Raw genomic sequence first — 26,937 nt, forward strand, 5'->3', positions numbered from 1 at the left:
CGTAGCCACTTTACGGCATCTCTCTTATACGAGGTCCTACTCTAAACCTACCTCATTGAGAATAAACGTCTCCATCTGAACGGGTACATGTGAAACCTCTCCTTGGACTCAAATTCTCTCTCACTGTGGAGGGGTATTGGACCTACTATAATTAAAACACCTGAAGCTAGGAGGCAGGGAGTGCACGATCAGAAGGCTAGAGAATACATTTCAAAAAACCTGATCTGCACATCCAAACATAGACTGAGTGTGAACAGGTGCTGAACCCAGAGTCGCCAACTCGTATATAGTTAAATAAATAGGGCAGCACACTGCAGCGCCAAAACATGCAAACTTGAAAACACGAAATTTGAACTGCATTACTGCACTAGAAATATGAAAAATGAGAGCTTTTAGCGCATAAAAATGGCCAATTTTATGTGTACCTCGTAGCCACTTTACTTATTTTTATTTTTATTTACTTTTATTTAATTATTTCACTATTTGGATTTAGACCTGATTCAGAAGTCCAGATTCTTTTTTTTACATGAAAAAATGAATAGTTTTTTATCAATGTACCATGAAAAGAAAAATGCGGCACTCACCAGCTAGAATACATCCAGTAGTCTTCTTAATTCACCATAAGGGCTAAGACAAAAAGATGGACGTGCAGGATAACAGAGACATGCGGGGGAGAAAGTGGACAATGGCCGTTTCGCGAATGTTTGCTTCAACGTGTCCAGGGGAACGTAAAATGTTTTATATTTCTGAGATGGATTATTAGTCAGAGGGAGATAATAATAATTTTATTTATATAGCGCCAACATATTCCTCAGCGGTTTACAATTTATAGAGGGGACTTGTACAGACAATAGACATTACAGCATAACAGAAATACAGTTCAAAACAGATACCAGGAGGAATGAGGGCCCTGCTCGCAAGCTTACAAACTAGGAGGAAAAGGGGAGACAGGAGAGGTGGACGGTAACAATTGCTTTAGTTATTCGGACCAGCCATAGTGTAAGGATCGGGTGTTCATGTAAAGCTGCATGAACCAGTTAACTGCCTAAGTATGTAGCAGTACAGACACAGAGGGCTATTAACTGCATAAAGTGTATGAGAACATGATGCGAGGAACCTGATTATGTTTTAAGTTTTTTTTTTTTTTTTAATGGGCCACACAGGGATAGTTAGGTTAATGCATTGAGGCGGTAGGCCAATCTGAACAAATGAGTTTTTAGGGCACACTTAAAACTGTGAGGATTGGGGATTAATCATATTAACCTGGGTAGTGCATTCCAAAGAATCGGCGCAGCACGTGTAAAGTCTTGGAGACGGGAGTGGAAGGTTCTGATTATTGAGGATGCTAACCTGAGGTCATTAGCGGACTGAGACCAGAGAGGAGATGTAGGGTGGTGCTGAGCCATGGAGTGCTTTGTGGATGAGGGTAGTAGATTTGTACTGGATTCTGGAGTGGATGGGTAACCAGTGTAATGACTGGCACAAGGTAGAAGCATCGGTGTAACGGTTGGTGAGGAATATGATCCTGGCAGCAGCATTCAGGACAGATTGGAGCTGGGAGAGTTTGGGAAGAGGGAGGCTGATTAGTAGAGAGTAACAATAGTCCAGACGAGAATGAATAAGTGAAACAGTAAGAGTTTTTGCAGAGTCGAAAGTAAGAAACGGCGAATTCTAGAAATGTTTTTGAGATGCAGATAAGAAGAGCGAGCCAGTGATCGGATGTGGGGGGTGAATGAAACTCTGAATCAAGTATGACCCCAAGGCAGCGGGCATGTTGCTTTGGAGTAATGGTGGAACCGCACACGGAGATGGCAATGTCAGGCAAAGGTAGGTTAATAGATGGAGAAAACATGATGAGTTCAGTTTTTGACAGGTTCAGTTTCAGATAGAGGGAGAACATGATGTTAGAGACAGTGGTAAGACAGTGGAGTGGTCTAAAAAGGTCGGCGTGATATCAGGAGAAGAAGTGTATAATTGGGTGTCGTCAGCATAGAGATGGTACTGGAAACCAAATCTACTGATTGTTTGTTCAATGGGGCAGTATACAAAGAGAAGAGGAGGGGCCTAGGATTGATCCTTGAGGAACCCCAACAGTAAGGGGAAGGTGAGAGGAGGAGAAACCAGCAAAAGAAACAGTGAAGGATCGGTCAGAGAGATAGGAGAATCAGGAGAGAACGGTGTCCTTGAGGCCGATGGAGCGGAGCATAGTGAGGAGGAGCTGATGATCCACAGTGTCGAATGCTGCGGAGAGATCCAAGAGAATTAGCATGGAGTAGTGATCATTAGATTTAGCTGTTAGTAGGTCATTAGAGACTTTAGTGAGGGCAGTTTCAGTAAAGTGTAAAGAGCGGAAACCAGATGGAAGAGGGTCGAGAAGAGAGTTATCTGAGAGACAGCGGGTAAGACGGGAGTGGACCAGGCGTTCGAGGAGTTTAGAGATGAAGGGAAGATTAGAGACAGGTCTATAATTAGCGGCACAGTTTTGATCGAGGGATGGTTTTTTAAGTAATGGATGTATGATGGCATGCTTAAATGAGGAGGGAAAAATACCGGAAGTGAGAGAAAGGTTGAATATTTTTGTTAGGTGAGAGGTGACAGCTGGGGAAAGGGACTGGAGGAGATGTGACGGAATAGGTCACTAGTGCAAGTGGTTGGGCGAGAAGATGCAAGCAGCCTGATTACTTCTTCTTCTGTAACTGGATCGCCTAATTGGCCTAGGGCTTCGGAAACCTAGTACCCTTTGTCTAAGTGGACTATGTTCCCACCCTTGTCTGCTCTCCGAAAAATGACATCATCCCAATTTTTCATATCTTCCAAGACTTTAAATTCAGCTTCATTCAAATTTCTTTCAGGTAATGGATAACATAGGGCTTCTATATCTCTTATTACCATTTCTTGGAATTGCCAGGGGATATAGGAGGCATAGAATTAGATTTAACTCCTCCTGTAAACGGTTTATAGGGAACAGAACTACCACTGTTATCTTCACAATTAAACTAATTAGTAAAGCAACATCCGTAGTGAATTTTGGATCATCATTTGATTGTAACATGAAGCCTAATGGACCAATAGAAACAGGGCTCTCGCCCTCTGGTCAACTAGAAAAATCAGATACTGCCACATTTGCAAAAGATTTTTTTTAATGCAATTTTCTAATGCTTTTAAATAATTCAATCCTAAAGTCATCATAATCAAAACGTTCAGGAATACAAAAATTTAAACCTTTAGACAAAACAGCAATATGATCGGTAGATAAATGACTTTTGGAAAGATTTACTACTTGGAGGTCATCATTCAAAGTCGTTATTTCCTCCACGATACTTGTTTGCAATTTATCCCTTGCTCTGCAGTTTTTCCTGCCTCTTTGTGGTTTTTCCTAAAGGGGTACATGCAATCGATGCAGTCAAGGAGTTATTCCTACATGCTTCCAAATGGTCTTCTGTAGCACTGGAATCAGGGTCAGTAGTCCATCCTTCAAATTTCTGCCTTCTTTTTGTATTAAATTTAGATTTACGATTCAGGGATAAACGCCTTTTGTTCCATGAAAATACACGCTATGTCTCATAGTCATTTTTGTCCCGTAACATTTTTTCTTTTGTTTCAATCTGTATCAAAGCAAGTTTTTTTATCCAATTTTTTTTTTTTTTAACTGCTATATTGACTATCTGTTAAACGGGATCGAAGTTCCAGTTTCGCCTTATCCAATTGTTCACTCAATAAGTTGTAGTCTTCTTCATTTTTATCAGCTACAAGCCGTAATAGATTCTGAGAACATTGCAGGTGGATCTCATCCCACTTCTTTTGAAATATGGAATCATCTTGAAATTGCAAAATTTCTTTATAAACTCGTAAACCTCTCGGTACTCTATCACATTCCATGTAGAATTTTAATGATTTAATAGTCCAAAAAAGACGGATTTCTCTTTCAGCCAAAAAATAGATCTTAGTTTCAAGAGTCTTTGTGCTTATTATTTGCAATTCATCTTTCTGATCACAATCTGCAAGAAACTCCCCTGCATCCTCACTGCTAAAAGTCCTAAACTAACAGTTTCTGGTTCTGGCAGATCCATATTATCGTCTGTATCCATAATCAGAAACTAGTAACTGAAATTACCCTGTGCTCAGTTCCTGGACCCGTTGAAGTGAACACTTGCGAAACGGCAGTCGTCCACTTTCTCCCCCGCATGCCTCGGTTATCCTGCACATCCGTCTTTTTGTCTTAGCACTTCTCGTGAATTAATAAGACTACGGGATTTATTCTAGCTGGTGAGTGCCGCATTTGTTCTTTTCATGTTGCAATTTCATACTTTTTTCATGCTGAGCACCGTTATCCAGCAGTAAGCTACCGTTCCGTTCATGGTTAAAAGATTCAAGGTCTGAATAAGTGGTGATTTTTTTTAACCCTAGTTGCCATTCATTTTCCTCTTAATTGTGAACTTTTTTTTAATCTTTGTGCTGGAACAGTGTTTCATCTGAGCATCAGCTTTTTCCATCAGAGTTTCATCAGTTTTTCTCATTTGCAATAAAAAACTGATGAAGGTTTCCTAGGGTACGTGCGCACGATCAGGAATTGCTGCTGGTTTCACGCTGCGTATTTATGCACTCTCAAACCGGCAGTGGCCAGCCGTGACAGAACAGTGGATTGGATTTCTAGAAATCCCATGTGCACAATGCGGCATGTGCGCCTGCGGATCACCCTCGGACATTGACATGCTGCTAGTCTCCGCAACAGTAATAACATCAATAGAATGTATTGACTTCAGTAAATCTGCACAGTTCAGTGACCACATGCAGATTCACCTGCGTTCAATAGACGGCAGCGCTTTTGACGCTTCGCACATACACTGTGTCCAAAGTGCTGCTACATTCCAGATCGTTGGCACCCGGCCTTAAGATTCAAAAACAGTGCATGGTTTTAAGCGTATAAAGGACTCATACCAAGCAAGGAGTAAAATGGTGCCAGGCAGATAGAGGACTGGTGCAAGCAAGGAGTAGAATGGTGCCAGGCAGATACTGTAGAGGACTGATACCAAGCAAGGAGTAGAATGGTGCCATGCAGATAGAGAACTTGCACTCAGCAAGGAGTATAATGGTGCCAGGAAGATAGAGGACTTGTGCAAGCAAGGAGTAGAATGGTGCCAGGCAGATAGAGGACTGGTGCAAGCAAGGAGTAGAATGGTGCCAGGCAGATAGAGGACTTGTGCAAGCAAGGAGTAGAATGGTGCCAGGCAGATACTGTAGAGGACTGATACCAAGCAAGGAGTAGAATGGTGCCAGGCAGATAGAGGACTGGTGCAAGCAAGGAGTAGAATGGTGCCAGGCAGATACTGTAGAGGACTGATACCAAGCAAGGAGTAGAATGGTGCCAGGCAGATAGAGGACTTGCACTCAGCAAGGAGTATAATGGTGCCAGGCATATAGAGGACTTGTGCAAGCAAGGAGTAGAATGGTGCCAGGCAGATAGAGGACTGGTGCAAGCAAGGAGTAGAATGGTGCCAGGCAGATAGAGGACTTGTGCAAGCAAGGAGTAGAATGGTGCCAGGCAGATAGAGGACTGGTGCAAGCAAGGAGTAGAATGGTGCCAGGCAGATACTGTAGAGGACTGATACCAAGCAAGGAGTAGAATGGTGTCAGGCAGATAGAGAACTTGCACTCAGCAAGGAGTATAATGGTGCCAGGCAGATAGAGGACTTGTGCAAGCAAGGAGTAGAATGGTGCCAGGCAGATAGAGGACTGGTGCAAGCAAGGAGTAGAATGGTGCCAGGCAGATAGAGGACTTGTGCAAGCAAGGAGTAGAATGGTGCCAGGCAGATACTGTAGAGGACTGATACCAAGCAAGGAGTAGAATGGTGCCAGGCAGATAGAGGACTGGTGCAAGCAAGGAGTAGAATGGTGCCAGGCAGATACTGTAGAGGACTGATACCAAGCAAGGAGTAGAATGGTGCCAGGCAGATAGTGTAGAGGACTGATACCAAGCAAGGAGTAGAATGGTGCCAGGCAGATACTGTAGAGGACTGATACCAAGCAAGGAGTAGAATGGTGCCAGGCAGATAGAGAACTTGCACTCAGCAAGGAGTATAATGGTGCCAGGCAGATAGAGGACTTGTACTAAGCAAGGAGTAGAATGGTTCCAGTCATGTAAAGGACTGGTACTAAGCAAGTGATAGAATGGTGCCAGGCATATAAAGGACTGGTAGTAAGCAAGGAATAGAATGGTGCCAGGCAAATAGAGGACTGGTAGTAAGCAAGGAGTAGAATGGTGCCAGGCACATAGAGGACTGGTAGTAAGCAAGGAGTAGAATGGTGCCAGGCACATAGAGGACTGGTAGTAAGCAAGGAGTAGAAGGGTGCCAGGCAGATAGAGGACTGGTAGTAAGCAAGGAGTAGAATAGTGCCAGGCAGATGGAGGACTGGTACTAAGCATGGAGTAGAATGGTGCCAGGCAGATAGGAGACTGGTACTAAGCAAGTGGTAGAATGGTGCCAGGCATATAAAGGACTGGTACTAAGCAAGGAGCAAAATGGTGCCAGGCAGATAGAGGACTGGTAGTAAGCAAGGAGTAGAATGGTGCCAGGCAGATAGAGGACTGGTACTAAGCATGGAGTAGAATGGTGCCAGGCAGATAGGAGACTGGTACTAAGCAAAGCAAGTGGTAGAATGGTGCCAGGCATATAAAGGACTGGTACTAAGCAAGGAGTAAAATGGTGTCAGGCAGATGGAGGACTGGTACTAAGCAAGGAGTAGAATTGTACTTGTCTAGTAGTAGACAGGAACGAAGCAAGTAGAACTATGGTTCCAAACAAATGATGAACTGAAACCAAAGAATTTTTTTTAATGTCCTCAATTTTATGCCACCTTGGTAAGTTTAATGTCTCCGATCACTCTTAGGCCAGTCACCGCTTTGAGCTGTGGCACACGATGTGTGAAGTCGCAGAGACGTTGTCCATCTAAGAAGACCTGCATCTGTCGGTGCTGACAGACAATCTCCATCTGTAATGAGAAAGAACAAGCTTTGTCCAGCAGCCCGAGCATAGTCAAAGGCATGTAATATATGTACGCACATCTTTTTGTGGAGTTTTTGGAGCAGAAACTGAGTGGAATCTCTCCAAATCCTCCTAAACATTGAGTTTCCACTCAGTTTTCCTTAAAATTCAGCAGAAATACTCAGCTTGAACACACCCTTACATTCCCTTGTAAATCCAATAGCTCAATGTATATAATTTTTCAAGCTAATCTCTATGGATTGGGCATTTACCATCAGAACAATAGTATTTTTTACTGTAAGATTAAAATCTTCCTAATCTTACAAAACAGTGTTACTGAATGTTGTGGTGGCTCATGTTCGATCTAATATTAGTATTTGGACCCTTACCTTAAAGTTTTCTCCAGCAGTGAATGGGAAATATGGAATTTTTCTCTCTTCTGCACCCCAAATTCCAGCAAATTTAGCATTCCGGATTATAGATCTGTCTTGGAAGTTTACGGTTAGTAGAAGAGCGACATCCTCCTCCAAATCATTAGGCCTGCACAGCAAACCGACTGTAAAGCTAAGCAAAAGGCTGCGTTAATCAGTGGCCCCAAAATTAATGCCCAAGCGCTTTGAAATATTTTGTTGAACAGTAGAACATTTTTATAGTCGCCAGTTTGTTGTCCAGTTTTGATTTTTATTTTGCCATGGTTCCCCCATCTCTTTTACAGAGCATATTTTAGGCTTGGCAACTATGGAAAATTCTGTTGAGCCCCAGTAGATGAAAACCTGTTTAGCATTGGATGGCGGTATAATTTAGAGAATTAATTTCACTATGAGGCCGGCGTCACACTCAGCGTATAAAAATACGGTCCGTAATTTACGGCCGTAATACACAGAAAAGTCCCCAAAATAGTGGTCCGTATCTCCTCCGTAGGCAGGGTGTGTCAGCGTATTTTGCGCATGGCATCCTTCGTATGTAATCCGTATGGCATCCGTACTGCGAGATTTTCTCGCAGGCTTGCAAAACCGACATATGGACATACAATGGATCCATGTTCTCTAAAAATCATAAAAACATATATACTGTCTATATATATATATATATATATCATTGAGACACATATATATATATATATTAATATTTACTTCAGCGCGATATAGCAGAAAGCCTGTAATTCAATTGCCAGCTTTTGCTATCTCCTTCCTAAACCCGACGTGATATGAGACATGGTTTACATACAGTAAACCATCTCATATCCCCATTTTTTTTGCATATTCCACACTACTAATGTTAGTAGTGTGTATGTGCAAAATTTGGGCGCTCTAGCTATTAAATTTAAGGGTTAAATGGCGGAAAAAATTGGCGTGGGCTCCTGCGCAATTTTCTCCGCCAGAGTAGTAAAGCCAGTGACTGAGGGCAGATATTAATAGCCTGGAGAGGGTTCACGGTTTTTGGCCCCCTTCCTGGCTAAAAACATCTGCCCCTAGCCACCCCAGAAAAGAAAATTATTTTAATGAAATGAACACAGTTTGTTTGAATATTTTATTGTTCTCTCAATCCACCTGAGTAAAGCCAGTGACTGAGGGCAGATATTAATAGCCTGGAGAGGGTCCATGGTTATTGCCCCCCCCCCTGGCTAAAAACATCTGCCCCCAGCCACCCCAGGAAAGGCACATCTGGCAGATGTGCCTATTCTGGCACTTGGCCACTCTCATCCCATTCCCGTGTAGCGGTGGGATATGGGGTAATGAAGGGTTAATGTCACCTTGCTATTGTAAGGTGACATTAAGCCAGATTAATAATGGAGAAGCGTCAATTCTGACACCTATCCATTATTAATCCAATAGCATGAAATGGTTAATAAAAACACACACACATTATTAAAAATTATTTTAATGAAATGAACACAGTTTGTTTGAATATTTTATTGTTCTCTCAATCCACCTGAAGACCCTCGCTCTGTAACAAAGGAAACATAATAAACCAACAATATACATACCTTCCGACGATCTGTAACGTTCCACGATGTAAATCCATCTGAAGGGGTTAAAATATTTTACAGCCAGGAGCTCTGCTATAATGCAGCTGTGCTCGTGGCTGTAAAACCCCAGCGAATGAATGGAAACTAGGTCAATGACCTGTAGTTACCTTCATTCGCGGTGATGCGCCCTCTGCTGGTTGTCCTTCGAGCGTGGGAAAAAAATCAGACAAGTTCCCAGTCTCGAGTTCATATGAGGACAACCAGCAGAGGGCGCATCACCACGAATGAAGGTAACTACAGGTCATTGACTGTCATGATCTGTACTTTTATCCCTGTCCTGTATTTTGTATAACATGTCATGATGTGATGCGACTTCTCTTTCATTGTATTTACTGTACATTTTGCAATGTCATGGGGTGTATGTAACTAACCTGTCTCCTTCCCCCAATACTTGCAGCCCTGAGCTATAATGTAATTAAGCTTTGTCCACACCACTAGGGAAAGAATAGCCATTCTTCCTCACAGCAGGTGGCTAGTCAAATGTAAATACTACCTAGACTGCCTGGAGCCCACCAGTCTGGTGGACCCAACCATTGAATAGAAGGTGTGACCCCCCTTTATGGGCGGATCCCAGGAGCTCAGACAATCCATTCTTATTTTGAGATCAGATGTGAGTTGATCCTTGAAGGAGAAGGAGTGGGGATTCTTAGCTGAGGCAAGACCCCATGTCCATCTGGGACTGCGGAAGCGAACGGGGCGAGACTTGAGCTGAGGACATATCTCGTCGTTTGTGAGATTGTTTTGGGATCTATTGGACTCGTGTGGACTATTGCTTTGTTACCTGGCACAAGGATTATCGGGAGGTGCCCCCGAACCTGTTCCATTGGACTAATTGTGGACTCTTTAGATCTACCTGCATGTGTTATTTCAGCGTTCTTGATAATAAATCTGTTGAATCATCCCTCGGCCTGTTGTCCCTTCTTGCTCTGCCGTACACCCCGTCACAAACTGGTGGCAAGCAGTGGGACCAGAGCAGAAGGAATGGAGGACAAAGGCCCATCAACATCGGGAACCAGCACCACAGAGTACAAGAACTGGAGTTTGGGGAGCCTACAATCAAAGGCCCGTGAAGTAGGAGTCCGTTTTAAAGGACTCTCCAAGGAGCAGCTTATTGAGGCTTTGGAAGGAGTTCGCCTGCAAGATGACGCTGAGGAAGGATCCTCACAGCAAATGGAGGAAAGACTGCAGCCGGAGGTAAATGCCCAAAGGAGTCAGTGGGTTGTGTGGTACGAGGAGGAGTTGGCATTGCTGGGAGAAGAGGCCACCATGGACGATAAGAGGGAGGCCATTCACAGAGCTCAGGAGAGGGAGGCCATTCACAGAGCCGAGGAGAGGGAGGCCATTCACAGAGCCGAGGAGAGGGAGAGGGAGGCCATTCACAGAGCCGAGGAGAGGGAGAGGGAGGCCATTCACAGAGCCGAGGACAGAGCTCAGGAGATGGCATTGCTGGAGAGGCAGATCGCTTTGGAAGCAGCTAGAAGCTCCAGACAGACTCTAACCCCAGCACCCACCATGAGGGAACTCCCCAGAGTGTCCCGCAAAGACTTCAAGCCCTTTAATGAGGCTGCAGACGACATTGAGGGCTTCTTCCAGGACTTTGAGCATCAGTGTCGATTAATGGAAGTCCCGGAAAGGGACCGAGTCCGACATCTGGTGGGGCTCTTAGAGGGTGGAGCTGCCGCAGCCTATAGAGCTATGGACCCTCAGGGGAACTGTGAGTATGCGGAGATTAAACGGACTATTCTAGAACATTATGCTGTTACCCCAGACACTTACAGGACTCAGTTCCGTACTTTAGCCTGCGATGAGGAAGTGTCTTTCAAGATATATGCCCACAGACTCAAACAAATATGTCATCGCTGGCTGGAGGCAGAGGAGGCCTTAACCTGGGAGACCTTCCTCCAGGTTATCCTAAAAGAGCAGTTTTACTTCAAGTGCCCTGCTGAGATCCGGGAATGGGTGCGTGAGAGGAGACCAGCCACTGTGGAGGAAGCTGCAGCTCTAGCTGATGAGGCTCTCACCATCAAGCCTCAGTGGAGGGTTCTGTTGGAGGATGGAGAGAGGCCTACCAGCTCCACAACACCGGTGGCCCCCTGTTCTTCTGTCCCCATTGTTCCCCGTTCCTCAAAGCCACCACCTCATGCTTGCTGATACCCGTGTAAAAGTGCCTCCAGTTGCTTCTACTGCATTTTCTGGAATACGACGAGGAGAGGAAGTAGCAGAGCGCAGGTGTTATGGTTGTGGGCATCGGGGGCATCTGCAGGCCTCATGCCCAGCCAGCTCATGGAGAAGTCGTCCTCAAACGCCTACAGCACCTTCAGGTGTGAGCCGGCCTCCAGGTTCCCTTACCCCTCGCCCAAGAGGACGCCTTGGATGGAGTGAGACCCAGCACAGATGCTATCGATGTGGACAGCCGGGGCATCTGCAAGCCTCCTGCCCAGCTGTTCAAATGAGGATTGATCCTGTACCCAGTCATACTATTAATTATGTACAGCCAAGTGCCATGGAGGATGAGGTGTCACCACTACGTGAGGACTGGCCTAGTTCCTCACCCACCCATGTTGCACCACTAGGAGTTTATGGTGTGCGACCTGCAGCTATGACGACTTCTGCTCATCGAGGTAAGCACTTGCAGGAGGTCGTGCTGGATGGACAGAGACTTATTGGATTTTGTGACTCAGGGGCTTTCCTCACACTGGCTGATCCCCGAGTGGTTCGGCCTGAGGCAATCCATCGAGGGCCTGGGATTGTCATTGAACTGGCTGGTGGACAATGGAGGACTATTCCCACAGCCACTGTGGATCTGAACTTTGGTTTTGGGGTCAGGCGATGTGTGGTTGGGGTGATGGGTGGTCTGCCTGCAGATGTTCTCCTGGGCAATGATGTGGGAGAGCTACGATGCCAATTCGTGGCTGCATGAAACCACATGTAAGTTACGCTCTGCCTGTGTGTACTTAACCAGTGACCTGTAGAGGTCCCTAGTACGTACACAAATTGGGAGGGGAAGGGATTGTCATGATCTGTACTTTTATCCCTGTCCTGTATTTTGTATAACATGTCATGATGTGATGCGACTTCTCTTTCATTGTATTTACTGTACATTTTGCAATGTCATGGGGTGTATGTAACTAACCTGTCTCCTTCCCCCAATACTTGCAGCCCTGAGCTATAATGTAATTAAGCTTTGTCCACACCACTAGGGAAAGAATAGCCATTCTTCCTCACAGCAGGTGGCTAGTCAAATGTAAATACTACCTAGACTGCCTGGAGCCCACCAGTCTGGTGGACCCAACCATTGAATAGAAGGTGTGACCCCCCTTTATGGGCGGATCCCAGGAGCTCAGACAATCCATTCTTATTTTGAGATCAGATGTGAGTTGATCCTTGAAGGAGAAGGAGTGGGGATTCTTAGCTGAGGCAAGACCCCATGTCCATCTGGGACTGCGGAAGCGAACGGGGCGAGACTTGAGCTGAGGACATATCTCGTCGTTTGTGAGATTGTTTTGGGATCTATTGGACTCGTGTGGACTATTGCTTTGTTACCTGGCACAAGGATTATCGGGAGGTGCCCCCGAACCTGTTCCATTGGACTAATTGTGGACTCTTTAGATCTACCTGCATGTGTTATTTCAGCGTTCTTGATAATAAATCTGTTGAATCATCCCTCGGCCTGTTGTCCCTTCTTGCTCTGCCGTACACCCCGTCACATTGACCTACATTACCTTCATTCCCCAGGGTTTTACAGCCACGAGCAGCGCTGCATTAGCAGAGCTCCTGGCTGTAAAATATTTTAACCCCTTCAGATGGATTTACATCGTGGGACGTTACAGATCATCGGAAGGTATGTATATTGTTGGTTTATTATGTTTGCTTTGTTACAGAGCGAGGGTCTTCAGGTGGATTGAGAGAACAATAAAATATTCAAACAAACTGTGTTCATTTCATTAAAATAATTTTTAATAATGTGTGTGTGTTTTTATTAACCATTTCATGCTATTGGATTAATAATGGATAGGTGTCAGAATTGACGCTTCTCCATTATTAATCTGGCTTAATGTCACCTTACAATAGCAAGGTGACATTAACCCTTCATTACCCCATATCCCACCGCTACACGGGAATGGGATGAGAGTGGCCAAGTGCCAGAATAGGCGCATCTTCCAGATGTGCCTTTCCTGGGGTGGCTGGGGGCAGATGTTTTTAGCCAGGGGGGGGGGGGTCAATAACCATGGACCCTCTCCAGGCTATTAATATCTGCCCTCAGTCACTGGCTTTACTACTCTGGCGGAGAAAATTGTGCGGGAGCCCATGCCAATTTTTTTCCGCCATTTAACCCTTAAATTTAATAGCTAGAGCGCCCAAATTTTGCACATACACACTACTAACATTAGTAGTGTGGAATATGCAAAAAAATGGGAATATGAGATGGTTTACTATATGTAAACCATGTCTCATATCATGTCGGGCTTAGGAAGGAGATAGCAAAAGCCGGCAATTGAATTACCGGCTTTAAAGCTATCTAGCGCTGTATGAAATATTACTATATATACATACAGTGGGGCAAAAAAGTATTTAGTCAGTCAGCAATAGTGCAAGTTCCACCACTTAAAAAGATGAGAGGTGTCTGTAATTTACATCATAGGTAGACCTCAACTGTGGGAGACAAACTGAGAAAAAAAAATCCAGAAAATCACATTGTCTGTTTTTTTTAACATTTTATTTGCATATTATGGTGGAAAATAAGTATTTGGTCAGAAACAAAATTTCATCTCAATACTTTGTAATATATCCTTTGTTGGCAATGACAGAGGTCAAACGTTTTCTGTAAGTCTTCACAAGGTTGCCACACACTGTTGTTGGTATGTTGGCCCTTTCCTCCATGCAGATCTCCTCTAGAGCAGTGATGTTTTTGGCTTTTCGCTTGGCAACACGGACTTTCAACTCCCTCCAAAGGTTTTCTATAGGGTTGAGATCTGGAGACTGGCTAGGCCACTCCAGGACCTTGAAATGCTTCTTACGATGCCACTCCTTTGTTGCCTTGGCGGTGTGCTTTGGATCATTGTCATGTTGAAAGACCCAGCCACGTTTCATCTTCAATGCCCTTGCTGATGGAAGGAGGTTTGCACTCAAAATCTCACGATACATGGCCCCATTCATTCTTTCATGTACCCGGATCAGTCGTCCTGGCCCCTTTGCAGAGAAACAGCCCCAAAGCATGATGTTTCCACCACCATGCTTTACAGTAGGTATGGTGTTTGATGGATGCAACTCAGTATTCTTTTTCCTCTAAACACGACAAGTTGTGTTTCTACCAAACAGTTCCAGTTTGGTTTCATCAGACCATAGGACATTCTCCCAAAACTCCTCTGGATTATCCAAATGCTCTCTAGCAAACTTCAGACGGGCCCGGACATGTACTGGCTTAAGCAGTGGGACACGTCTGCCACTGCAGGATCTGGGTCCATGGTGGCGTAGTGTGTTACTTATGGTAGGCCTTGTTACATTGGTCCCAGCTCTCTGCAGTTCATTCACTAGGTCCCCCCGCGTGGTTCTGGGATTTTTGCTCACCGTTCTTGTGATCATTCTGACCCCACGGGGTGGGATTTTGCGTGGAGCACCAGATCGAGGGAGATTATCAGTGGTCTTGTATGTCTTCCATTTTCTAATTATTGCTCCCACTGTTGATTTCTTTACTCCAAGCTGGTTGGCTATTGCAGATTCAGTCTTCCCAGCCTGGTGCAGGGCTACAATTTTGTTTCTGGTGTCCTTTGACAGCTCTTTGGTCTTCACCATAGTGGAGTTTGGAGTCAGACTGTTTGAGGGTGTGCACAGGTGTCTTTTTATACTGATAACAAGTTTAAACAGGTGCCATTACTACAGGTAATGAGTGGAGGAAAGAGGAGACTCTTAAAGAAGAAGTTACAGGTCTGTGAGAGCCAGAAATCTTGATTGTTTGTTTCTGACCAAATACTTATTTTCCACCATAATATGCAAAAAAATGTTTAAAAAACAGACAATGTGATTTTCTGGATTTTTTTTTCTCAGTTTGTCTCCCATAGTTGAGGTCTACCTATGATGTAAATTACAGACGCCTCTCATCTTTTTAAGTGGTGGAACTTGCACTATTGCTGACTGACTAAATACTTTTTTACCCCACTGTATATGTGTCTCACTGATATATATATATATATATATATATATATATATACCTATTCTATGTGCACACAATTATTCTACCTATTCTATTGTAACAGGAACACATGGGCTACTTGCACAGTGAACAAGTCTGTATGATCATGTTCACACACCACCAAGAAACCTGAAGACACAAAAGAGAATAGTAAAACCAAAAACACTCAGTTTGAAAAAATGTTGCAGTAATCCGCAAGTGCCAGTAAAAGATGTAAAAAACAGGGTATTTGGTTGATACGTTTTTTGCAAAAAATGTATACTAAGCTGCTCTACCAATCTTCACGGTATACCCTTATCAGAGCAGTCCTAACTAATGTATGCAATCCCTATCTGATGTATTTAAAAACCTGATCATCTGTATATAACCTGTGTGAACAGGGTTCAGAGAGGAAAAATCCATGTGTGCATACAGGGTAGAACAGCTTTTGTGCAGATAGCCCAAGAGGAGTGGTGGAACTCCCCAGTCTTGTAGACACAAGAGAACAATTATGGAAACAGGAACACATGGGCTACTTGCACAGTGAACAAGTCTGTATGATCATGTTCACACACCACCAAGAAACCTGAAGACACAAAAGAGAATAGTAAAACCAAAAACACTCAGTTTGAAAAAATGTTGCAGTAATCCGCAAGTGCTAGTAAAAGATGTAAAAAACAGGGTATTTGGTTGATACGTTTTTTGCAAAAAATGTATGCTAAGCTGCTCTACCAATCTTCACGGTATACCCTTATCAGAGCAGTCCTAACTAATGTATGCAATCCCTATCTGATGTATTTAAAAACCTGACCATCTGTATATAACCTGTGTGAACAGGGTTCAGAGAGGAAAAATCCATGTGTGCATACAGGGTAGAACAGCTTTTGTGCTGGGGAGTTCCACCACTCCTCTTGGGCTATCTGCACAAAAGCTGTTCTACCCTGTATGCACACATGGATTTTTCCTCTCTGAACCCTGTTCACACAGGTTATATACAGATGATCAGGTTTTTAAATACATCAGATAGGGATTGCATACATTAGTTAGGACTGCTCTGATAAGGGTATACCGTGAAGATTGGTAGAGCAGCTTAGTATACATTTTTTGCAAAAAACGTATCAACCAAATACCCTGTTTTTTACATCTTTTACTAGCACTTGCGGATTACTGCAACATTTTTTCAAACTGAGTGTTTTTGGTTTTACTATTCTCTTTTGTGTCTTCAGGTTTCTTGGTGGTGTGTGAACATGATCATACAGACTTGTTCACTGTGCAAGTAGCCCATGTGTTCCTGTTTCCATAATTGTTCTCTTGTGTCTACAAGACTGGGGAGTTCCACCACTCCTCTTGGGCTATCTGCACAAAAGCTGTTCTACCCTGTATGCACACATGGATTTTTCCTCTCTGAACTCTGTTCACACAGGTTATATACAGATGATCAGGTTTTTAAATACATCAGATAGGGATTGCATACATTAGTTAGGACTGCTCTGATAAGGGTATACCGTGAAGATTGGTAGAGCAGCTTAGTATACATTTTTTGCAAAAAACGTATCAACCAAATACCCTGTTTTTTACATCTTTTACTAGCACTTGCGGATTACTGCAACATTTTTTCAAACTGAGTGTTTTTGGTTTTACTATTCTCTTTTGTGTCTTCAGGTTTCTTGGTGGTGTGTGAACATGATCATACAGACTTGTTCACTGTGCAAGTAGCCCATGTGTTCCTGTTTCCATAATTGTTCTCTTGTGTCTACAAGACTGGGGAGTTCCACCACTCCTCTTGGGCTATCTGCACAAAAGCTGTTCTACCCTGTATGCACACATGGATTTTTCCTCTCTGAACCCTGTTCACACAGGTTATATACAGATGATCAGGTTTTTAAATACATCAGATAGGGATTGCATACATTAGTTAGGACTGCTCTGATAAGGGTATACCGTGAAGATTGGTAGAGCAGCTTAGTATACATTTTTTGCAAAAAACGTATCAACCAAATACCCTGTTTTTTACATCTTTTACTAGCACTTGCGGATTACTGCAACATTTTTTCAAACTGAGTGTTTTTGGTTTTACTATTCTCTTTTGTGTCTTCAGGTTTCTTGGTGGTGTGTGAACATGATCATACAGACTTGTTCACTGTGCAAGTAGCCCATGTGTTCCTGTTTCCATAATTGTTCTCTTGTGTTTACAGGACTGGGGAGTTCCACCACTCCTCTTGGGCTATCTGCACAAAAGCTGTTCTACCCTGTATGCACACATGGATTTTTCCTCTCTGAACCCTGTTCACACAGGTTATATACAGATGATCAGGTTTTTAAATACATCAGATAGGGATTGCATACATTAGTTAGGACTGCTCTGATAAGGGTATACCGTGAAGATTGGTAGAGCAGCTTAGTATACATTTTTTGCAAAAAACGTATCAACCAAATACCCTGTTTTTTACATCTTTTACTAGCACTTGCGGATTACTGCAACATTTTTTCAAACTGAGTGTTTTTGGTTTTACTATTCTCTTTTGTGTCTTCAGGTTTCTTGGTGGTGTGTGAACATGATCATACAGACTTGTTCACTGTGCAAGTAGCCCATGTGTTCCTGTTTCCATAATTGTTCTCTTGTGTCTACAAGACTGGGGAGTTCCACCACTCCTCCTGGGCTATCTGCACAAAAGCTGTTCTACCCTGTATGCACACATGGATTTTTCCTCTCTGAACCCTGTTCACACAGGTTATATACAGATGATCAGGTTTTTAAATACATCAGATAGGGATTGCATACATTAGTTAGGACTGCTCTGATAAGGGTATACCGTGAAGATTGGTAGAGCAGCTTAGTATACATTTTTTGCAAAAAACGTATCAACCAAATACCCTGTTTTTTACATCTTTTACTAGCACTTGCGGATTACTGCAACATTTTTTCAAACTGAGTGTTTTTGGTTTTACTATTCTCTTTTGTGTCTTCAGGTTTCTTGGTGGTGTGTGAACATGATCATACAGACTTGTTCACTGTGCAAGTAGCCCATGTGTTCCTGTTTCCATAATTGTTCTCTTGTGTCTACAAGACTGGGGAGTTCCACCACTCCTCTTGGGCTATCTGCACAAAAGCTGTTCTACCCTGTATGCACACATGGATTTTTCCTCTCTGAACCCTGTTCACACAGGTTATATACAGATGATCAGGTTTTTAAATACATCAGATAGGGATTGCATACATTAGTTAGGACTGCTCTGATAAGGGTATACCGTGAAGATTGGTAGAGCAGCTTAGTATACATTTTTTGCAAAAAACGTATCAACCAAATACCCTGTTTTTTACATCTTTTACTAGCACTTGCGGATTACTGCAACATTTTTTCAAACTGAGTGTTTTTGGTTTTACTATTCTCTTTTGTGTCTTCAGGTTTCTTGGTGGTGTGTGAACATGATCATACAGACTTGTTCACTGTGCAAGTAGCCCATGTGTTCCTGTTTCCATAATTGTTCTCTTGTGTCTACAAGACTGGGGAGTTCCACCACTCCTCTTGGGCTATCTGCACAAAAGCTGTTCTACCCTGTATGCACACATGGATTTTTCCTCTCTGAACCCTGTTCACACAGGTTATATACAGATGATCAGGTTTTTAAATACATCAGATAGGGATTGCATACATTAGTTAGGACTGCTCTGATAAGGGTATACCGTGAAGATTGGTAGAGCAGCTTAGTATACATTTTTTGCAAAAAACGTATCAACCAAATACCCTGTTTTTTACATCTTTTACTAGCACTTGCGGATTACTGCAACATTTTTTCAAACTGAGTGTTTTTGGTTTTACTATTCTCTTTTGTCTATTCTATTGTAAGCTGTCAGTGTGATTTTACTGTACACCGCACTGAATTGCCGGCTTTTCTCTCTAACACCGCTGCATATTTCTCGCAAGTCACACTGCTGGTCCGTGTGTAATCCGTATTTTTCTGGCCCCCATACTCTTTTATTGGCGGATTTTTTGCGCAATACGGTGACAAACGCAGCATGCTGCGATTTTCTACGGCCGTAGAAGACCGTATAATACGGATCAGTAAAATACGGCTGATAGGAGCTGGGGCATAGAGAAGCATTGTACCGTATGCAATCCGTATTTTCAGCACCCCTCTTACGTCCGTAAAACACGGTAGTGTGACGCCGGCCTCAGCGAGGCCTTTAGCATATCAGGCACTATTCAGTGGTAACATATGGACTGTCTATGGCGGTACTGTCAGTATAGGCTGAAAGGTGTAAAACTGCCTAAAAATCGGAAATGAGCAGGGTCCTACTTTGCTTAATTGCTTCTATAAAAATAAAATATGCTACTGTTCCAAAACAGGATTTAGAGTAAAACAAGAAAATACTTTTCATTTTACCTCTTAGGTCTGATATCTACCGTTCCCATAATGGTGATCTTCATGGCTGGCTTCATCCCTCCTTTGATATCACCAACATATTTTTCTCCCTTAAAATTTATTACAGCAGGGAATTAGCTTCATCAGTATGAAGTGGTTGTAATTGTAACAAATTATATGTAATACTAGATGGTGGCCCGATTCTAACGAATCGGGTATTCTAGAATATGTATTTATGCATGTATATAGCAGCCACATAGTATATAGCACAGGCCACGTAGTATATAGGAGCCATGTAGTATATAAAAGACAAATACTACGTGGCCTGTGCTATATACTATGTGGCTGCTATATACATACATATTATAGAATACCCGATGCGTTAATACAGGCCACGCAATATATAACAGTGGCTACGCAGTATATAACACAGCCACGTACTATATAACAGCCCACGCAGTATATAGCAGCCACGCAGTATATAACACAGGCCACGCAGTATATAACACTGGCCATGTAATATATAGCACAGCCCACGCAGTATATAGCAGCCACGCTGTATATAACACAGGCCACGCAGTATATAACACTGGCCACATAATATATAGCACAGCCCACGCAGTATATAGCAGCCACGTAGTATATAGCACAGCCCACGCAGTATATAGCAGCCACGTAGTATATAACACTGCCCATGCAGTATATAACAGTGACCATGTAATATATAGCACAGCCCACGCAGTATATAGCACAGCCCACATTGTATATAACACTGCCTATGTAGTATTTAGCAGCCACGCGGTATCTAACACAGCCCACGTAGTATACAGCAGTGTGAGCACCATATCCCTGTTAAAAAAAATAATTAAAATAAAAAATAGTTATATACTCACCCCTGGGATCCACTGAAGCTGTCACGATGCGCGCGGCTGCCACCATCTTCCGTTCCCAGGATGCATTGCGAAATTATCCAGATGACTTAGCGGTCTCGCGAGACTGCTAAGCCTATGTTCACACGTTCCTGATTTCCCTCCTTTTTTTCAGGACTAAAAACCGCAGCTCTTGGCAGAAAACGCAGGTCTTTTTTTGGTGCTTTTTTGGTGCTTTTTGATGCGTTTTTTGATGCGTTTTTTTGATGCAGTTTTCTATGCAGAGTCTGTGTGTTTTCTAGGAAGTTTTTTAGGGTTAAAATGGCTGAAAATACCCTAACCCTAACCCTACCCCTAACCCTACCCCTAACCCTACCCCTAACCCTATTCTAACCTTAGTGGGAAAAAAAAAAATTCTTAATTTTTTTATTGTCCCTACCTATGGGGGTGACAAAGGGGGGGGGGGGGTCATTTACTATTTTTTTTATTTTGATCACTGAGATAGGTTATATCTCAGTGATCAAAATGCACTTTGTAACGAATCTGCCGGCCGGCAGATTCGGCGGGCGCACTGCGCATGCGCCCGCCATTTTGCAAGATGGCGGCGCCCATGGAGAAGACGGCCGGATGGACACCGGGAGGCCGGGTAAGTATAAGGGGGGCAGATGAGGGCACGGGGGGGCGTCGGAGCACGGGGGGGGTGGCATCGGAGCATGGGGGGGTGGGATTGGGGCACGGGGGGGCAGCCACACTGCAGCGGTTCTGCACCACAAACCGCAGAAAGCCCGCAGATATTTTTTTCATCTGCGGGTTTTACTGCGGGTTTGACCTCACAATGGAGGTCTATGGGTGCAGAACCGCTGCAGTTCCGCAAAAAGAAGTGACATGGTACTTCTTTTTTACCGCGGCTATTCAGCGCGGCTTTTTTCGCGATTTTCCGCAATGTGGGCACAGCAGTTCCTGTTTTCCATAGGGTACATTGTAATGTACCCTGCATGGAAAACAGCTGCGGACCCGCAGCGGGAAAATCGCGGCGATTCCGCATGAAAAAAAGGATGGTGTGAACATGGCCTAAGTCTTCTGGGTACTTTCGCAATGCATCGCCGGGAAGATGGCACGCGCATTACACAGGGATACGCAGGCTCGCGCCCCACACAGGGAGACGCAGGCATACGTACCACACAGGGAGACGCAGGCACGCGCCCCACACAGGGAGACGCAGGCACGCGCCCCACACAGGGAGACGCAGGCATGCGCCCCACACAGGGAGACGCAGGCACGCGCCCCACACAGGGAGACGCAGGCACGCGCCCCACACAGGGAGACGCAGGCACGCGACCCACACAGGGAGACGCAGGCACGCGACCCACACAGGGAGACGCAGGCACGTGACCTACACAGGGAGACGCAGGTGCAGCGCCCCAGAGATCTGGTCGTTGCAGTATGACACTCTGCCACTAAGGGGAGTAATGGTACGTCTGATGGCACTGAAGGAATTCTCCTGACCAGGTATCACCAGCACACATTACACTTCACACTCCGGCCACTAGGGGGAGCAAAAGGCTTTATTTATTGGGCCCCTCCTCACATTGGTAAAACTAGGGGTTGGATAGAAAGTTAGTCAGATGCTGACTGGGTTGGATTCAGGCAACATCCCGTGGCAGGGGGTGTTGCAGGGAGAAGGCACAGGGGGGTCCCTGTCAGGCGTGGGAACCTGGCAGGTGCCTAGCGAACAGAACAGAACGTTACGGAACCGTGCCTGCACCTCCTTGCGGCGGGATCCTAAGAAAGAGACAAGAAAGGAAGGAAATTGTGGAACAGTGTAAACGAGATCTAGCAAAAAGGAGTACCAGAAGAAGTCGTGCCGTGAGACCGAGGCAACATCCTCCTGAGGCGCGTAGCCGGTGGCCGGAACACCGCGGTAGTAACTGACTTCAGGCCTTACTTCAAACTCCGCAGGACAGTTAATTATAGGTTGGCTGTCTACCTTAAATTTCCTAAGAAGACATAGGGGGCAACATTGGGAGAGGGGCGTCTCTAGGGTCCCAGAAGACCTCCAAGCCTTCCCGTCATACGGGTGCGTCCTAGCCAAAACATACTGGGGAACGAGAAACTAGCAACATCTGGAACTACAGAGAGAGAGAGCTGTAGAGAACGACGAACGAGAACAGCAGTTGTGAGGACTATTCCGAATGCTCAGCAGAGTAGAACTACAACACACTGGCGCTAGTGGTGGGCAACGATTTCCATCTGCGAGGGAAACTCTGGAAGTGCCCATCAGACCGGCCTGTCTCTGATAGCCCTGTTAAACGTGCTCTGGATTGAGGATCTTGAAGTCTTCAGTAAAGAGGTAAAGAGACTGCAACCTTGTGTCCTCGTTATTGCCTGCACCTCACACCATCACTATCCACCTTACTGGGAAGCCCTGGGGACATACTTCACCTGTGGGAAGGTATACCATCCAGCTGCAATTCCATCACCCCAGCGGACCCCACAGCAGCGTCGGTCACCCTGACCGAACACCACAGGTGGCGTCACGAACCCCTGACAGACTATACCACTTTTATTGGACGCCCCTTAGCAGTGTCGCGGACCGGGTACAGCCACCGTGACAGCCTCAGAACCGAACCAGAGAGGCCCGGTAACGAGAACTCGTGGCCCTGTGTCTGGGGGCGATCCACAGGCACGCGACCGACACAGGGAGACGCAGGCAAGCGCCCCACACAGGAACGCGCACCACACAGGGAGACGCAGGCAAGTGCCCCACGCAGGCAAGCGCCCCACGCAGGAACGCGCACCACACAGGGAGACGCTGCCCCACGCAGGGAGACGCTGCTGCACGCACCACACAGGGAGACGCTTCCCCATGCACCACTCGCTGCAGAGCACAGGGAGGAGATGCCGCCCCACACAGGGAGATGCCACCCATACAGGGAGACGCAGGCAAGCGCCCCACGCAGGAACGCGCTCCACACAGGGAGACGCTGGCACACGCTCCACACATGGAGACGCAGGCACGTGCCCCACACGGAGACGCAGGCACGCGCCCCACGCGGAGACGCAGGCTAGTGCCCCATGCAGGAACGCGCACCACGCAGGGAGACGCTGCCCCACACAGGGAGACGCTGCCGCACGCACCACACAGGGAGAAGCTGCCCCACGCACCGCACGCTGCACAACTCAGGGAGGAGATGCCGCCCCACACAGGGAGATGCCGCCTATACAGGGAGACGCAGGCACGCACCCCACACACACAGGGAGACATTACATCAATGGCGGCACTTGACGAAGACGCCGCCCCACACAGGGAGGAGACGCCGCCCCACACAGGGAGATGCCACCCATACAGGGAGATGCAGGCACGCCCCCCCACACACACACGCAGGGAGACATCAATGGCGGCACTTGACGAAGACGCTGCACAACACAGGGAGGAGACGCCGCCCATACAGGGAGCCACAGGCACGCACCCCACACAATGGCGGCACTTGACAGCAGTGGAGGACAATGATGATTGCAGAATTCGCGGCAGACTGTGCCCGTCGCTGATTGGTCGCGGCCTGCCGCCCGCGACCAATCAGCGACACGGGATTTCCGAGACAGGCGGAAGTACCCCTTAGACGTTTATATAGATAAATATGCTATGTGGACAAAAGTGGTAGGTGCCACATCTTAATCATTGAAATCGGCATTTCCATTCATTCCCATTACCCAGGTGAATGACATCTAGACCCGTTGCCCCCGGTGTATAGCATCAGTCCCCCCCACCCACAGTGTATAACATCTGTCCCTTTCCTCTGGTGTTTAACATTCCACCCTACTGCCTCCCGGTGTATACTATCTGGAACCATTGTCCCCAGTGTTTATCATCTGTCCCTCTACACCCAGTAAATAACATCCAGCCCTTGCCCCCAGTGTATAACATCTGGCCCCATGACCCCGATGTATAACATTCAGCCCTTCTCCCCTGGTGTATAACATCCAGAACCATTGCCCCGGTGTATAACATCCAGCTCCCTGACCCCCAGTGTATAACATCTGCCCCTCGTCCCCCAGTGTATAACATTCAGCCCTTTGCCCCTGGTGTATAATATCCGGACCCTTCACCAGTGGTGTATGACATCCGGCCCCTTGCCCCAGGTATAATAATAATAATAATAATAATCTTTATTGGGCATGTTGGGTCTACAACATGCCCAGGTATATATCATCCATCCCCCTACACCCCATGAATAACATCCAGCCCTTGCCCAAGTATATACGATATTATTCTGATTATAAGACGCTCCGGATTATAAGACCCACCCGAAAATTTGAAGAGAAAAATAGGATTTTTTAAATAAAATGGTGGTGCTTCTTATAATCCATGCATCTTATTGCTTACCGGGGGTGTTGGCTGCGGTGAAGAGGGGTCCCAGGGTCGCCGCTGGAGAAGGCAGGAGTGGGGTGATGCTGCAGGTCACAGGCTGGGATGAAGGGGTGTTCCGATGTGCAGCGCGCTGCTGCGGGGGAGCCCAGTGGTGATATGGGGGTGTCCGGTGGTGCTGCTGGTGTCTCTGATGCTGCAAGGGTGCTACCAACATTTTGTGAAAGGCCAGAGCCCCACGCAGTTCCATGGTTTCCTGTGGGGTGGACTCCGGGAAAATGGCCACAGGGGGGCGGAATATGCGCAGATGGAGATCTCGGCATCAAGATCTCGGGGGATGCGGGGGCTGTGGCCTTTCACAAAATGTTGGCAGAGCCCCCAGTAGCATCTGAGACACCGGCAGCAGCACCGGACACCCCCACAGCACCGCTGCATACCCCCGTAGCAACGCCGGGTACCCCCGCAGCAGCACCGCCGAGCACCCCCTAATGCGAGCCTGCGGCCTGCAGCAATGGCAGCGGTAAGGTATATCCGCATTATAAGATGCACCCCCATTTTCCCCCCTAATTTGGGGGGAAAAAGTGCGTCTTATAATCCGAAAAATACGGTGACATCCGGCCCCTCCTCCTCAGTGTATAAGGTCTAGTACCTTGCCCCTGGTGTATACTATGCGGAACCATTGCCCCTGGCTTATAACATCCCGCACCTTGCCTCCTCTGTGTGTTATCCCTAACCATTGCACCAGGTGTATAACATCCAGCCCTCTGACCACCAGTGTGTAACATCCTGCCCCTTGCTCCTGGTATACAACATCCCCCGATGTATACCGTCCGCCTCCCCTACCTCCAGTCAATAACATCCAGCCCCTTACCCCAGATGTATAACATCCATCACTTTCCCTCTGGTGTATATTAAAAGTCCCCCTACATCCAGCCCTTACCCTCGGTGTATGACATCTGACCCCTCACCCTCTGTGTACAAGGTCCAGTCCCTTGGTCTTGGTGTATACTATGCGGAACCATTGCACCCCCCCCCCCCCCCGGTGTATAGCACGATCCGGCCCCCTTGTGTATAACATCCAGCCCATCCACCCCCCCCCCCCAGGTGAATAACATTCCCTCCTGTTGGCCCAGTGTATAACATGCCCCTCATCCCCGGGGCATAAAATCCAACCTCTTGCCATGTTGACTGCCTTGACTAAAGTGGCAGAACGGCTGGTGGTGCGCAGCTCGCTGATACCAGCTCGGTCCTGTAATAGGAGCAACCGGGGAAACCAGTCCGTCCATTCCATTTCTTCTCTTCTAAATCTTCCCCCATCACCAGTGTGTGATATTATGGAGTAGTGGAAGGCACGGCAGCAACTCAGCATTGTAAAGTTTCCGAGCGAGGTCATAGAGTGCTGAGGAGCAGAGGACAGAAAGCCACCAGCGCTCTGCTGATTCCATAACTGCAGAGTCCAGACCTCCTCTGGTATTACACAGCCTCTGTCAGTAGGATCATCACTGCTGAGTCGTCCATATGGGCGTGCTGTTCATAGAAAGTTGATTAAAATTATACCTTCATATTTTCATGTTTCATGAATTAATATGTTTTAATTAATATGTAAATGAGCTGCTAAGAACTATGGGTGGGACACAGACCTCCCAGAGAATCTGCCTCCACTCACTTTGTTTTTCAGAACTTCGTCAGAAAAAGTCCTAAAAAAAAGTGACTATAGATTTTACGTGGAAAACAAGGTGAAAGAGTATTCCAAATGTATTTAAAGACTTGGAACAAAATCCTTGTGAAAAACGTATACTGTACATACTTTAAGGTTATGTTCACACTGGGGGTGTTAGATATTTCTGCAGTAGTTTTACCATGACTCAACTTTGTAATAAATCTAGAGGAGTGCAGCTTGTAAAAAAAGCATAGAGCTCAAAAAGTGTCCACCCCGTGCCATCATAGATAAGGATTTCTAGAATTCAAATCTCCCGCCTGCCCTGCCTATCCCTCCAAGAACTAAACAATTACAGTTTCACTTTTCCAGTCTGGTAAAAAAAAAAAATGTGATTTTCCGTTTTTTTTTTCTTCAAGAATTTCTATTCAATGTAAAACATCCTTTGTGAACCCAGCTGATCAGAAGAGAGGATGCCGATCCCCAGAGCTGCTGTCAC

General features: G+C 45.7%; 1 protein-coding gene across 2 annotated transcripts in view; it reads right to left on the minus strand.

Moving 5' to 3' along the window:
* Nucleotides 1-6,807: 6,807 nt before the first annotated feature.
* Nucleotides 6,808-26,937, minus strand: part of LOC138657969 (galectin-related protein-like) — a 45,956-nt gene continuing 25,826 nt past the window's right edge. For both annotated transcript variants that reach the window (XM_069745554.1, XM_069745555.1), the window contains 3 exons: nucleotides 19,568-19,656; nucleotides 7,373-7,547; nucleotides 6,808-6,990 (listed from right to left, as the gene is read on the minus strand). In XM_069745554.1, the coding sequence (XP_069601655.1) occupies nucleotides 6,847-6,990; nucleotides 7,373-7,547; nucleotides 19,568-19,656 (408 nt within the window). In that variant the 3' untranslated portion in view covers nucleotides 6,808-6,846. The remainder of the gene's footprint in view (nucleotides 6,991-7,372; nucleotides 7,548-19,567; nucleotides 19,657-26,937) is intronic.

Source organism: Ranitomeya imitator, chromosome 1 (genome assembly GCF_032444005.1).
Source record: "Ranitomeya imitator isolate aRanImi1 chromosome 1, aRanImi1.pri, whole genome shotgun sequence".
NCBI classification, from domain to species: domain Eukaryota; kingdom Metazoa; phylum Chordata; class Amphibia; order Anura; family Dendrobatidae; genus Ranitomeya; species Ranitomeya imitator.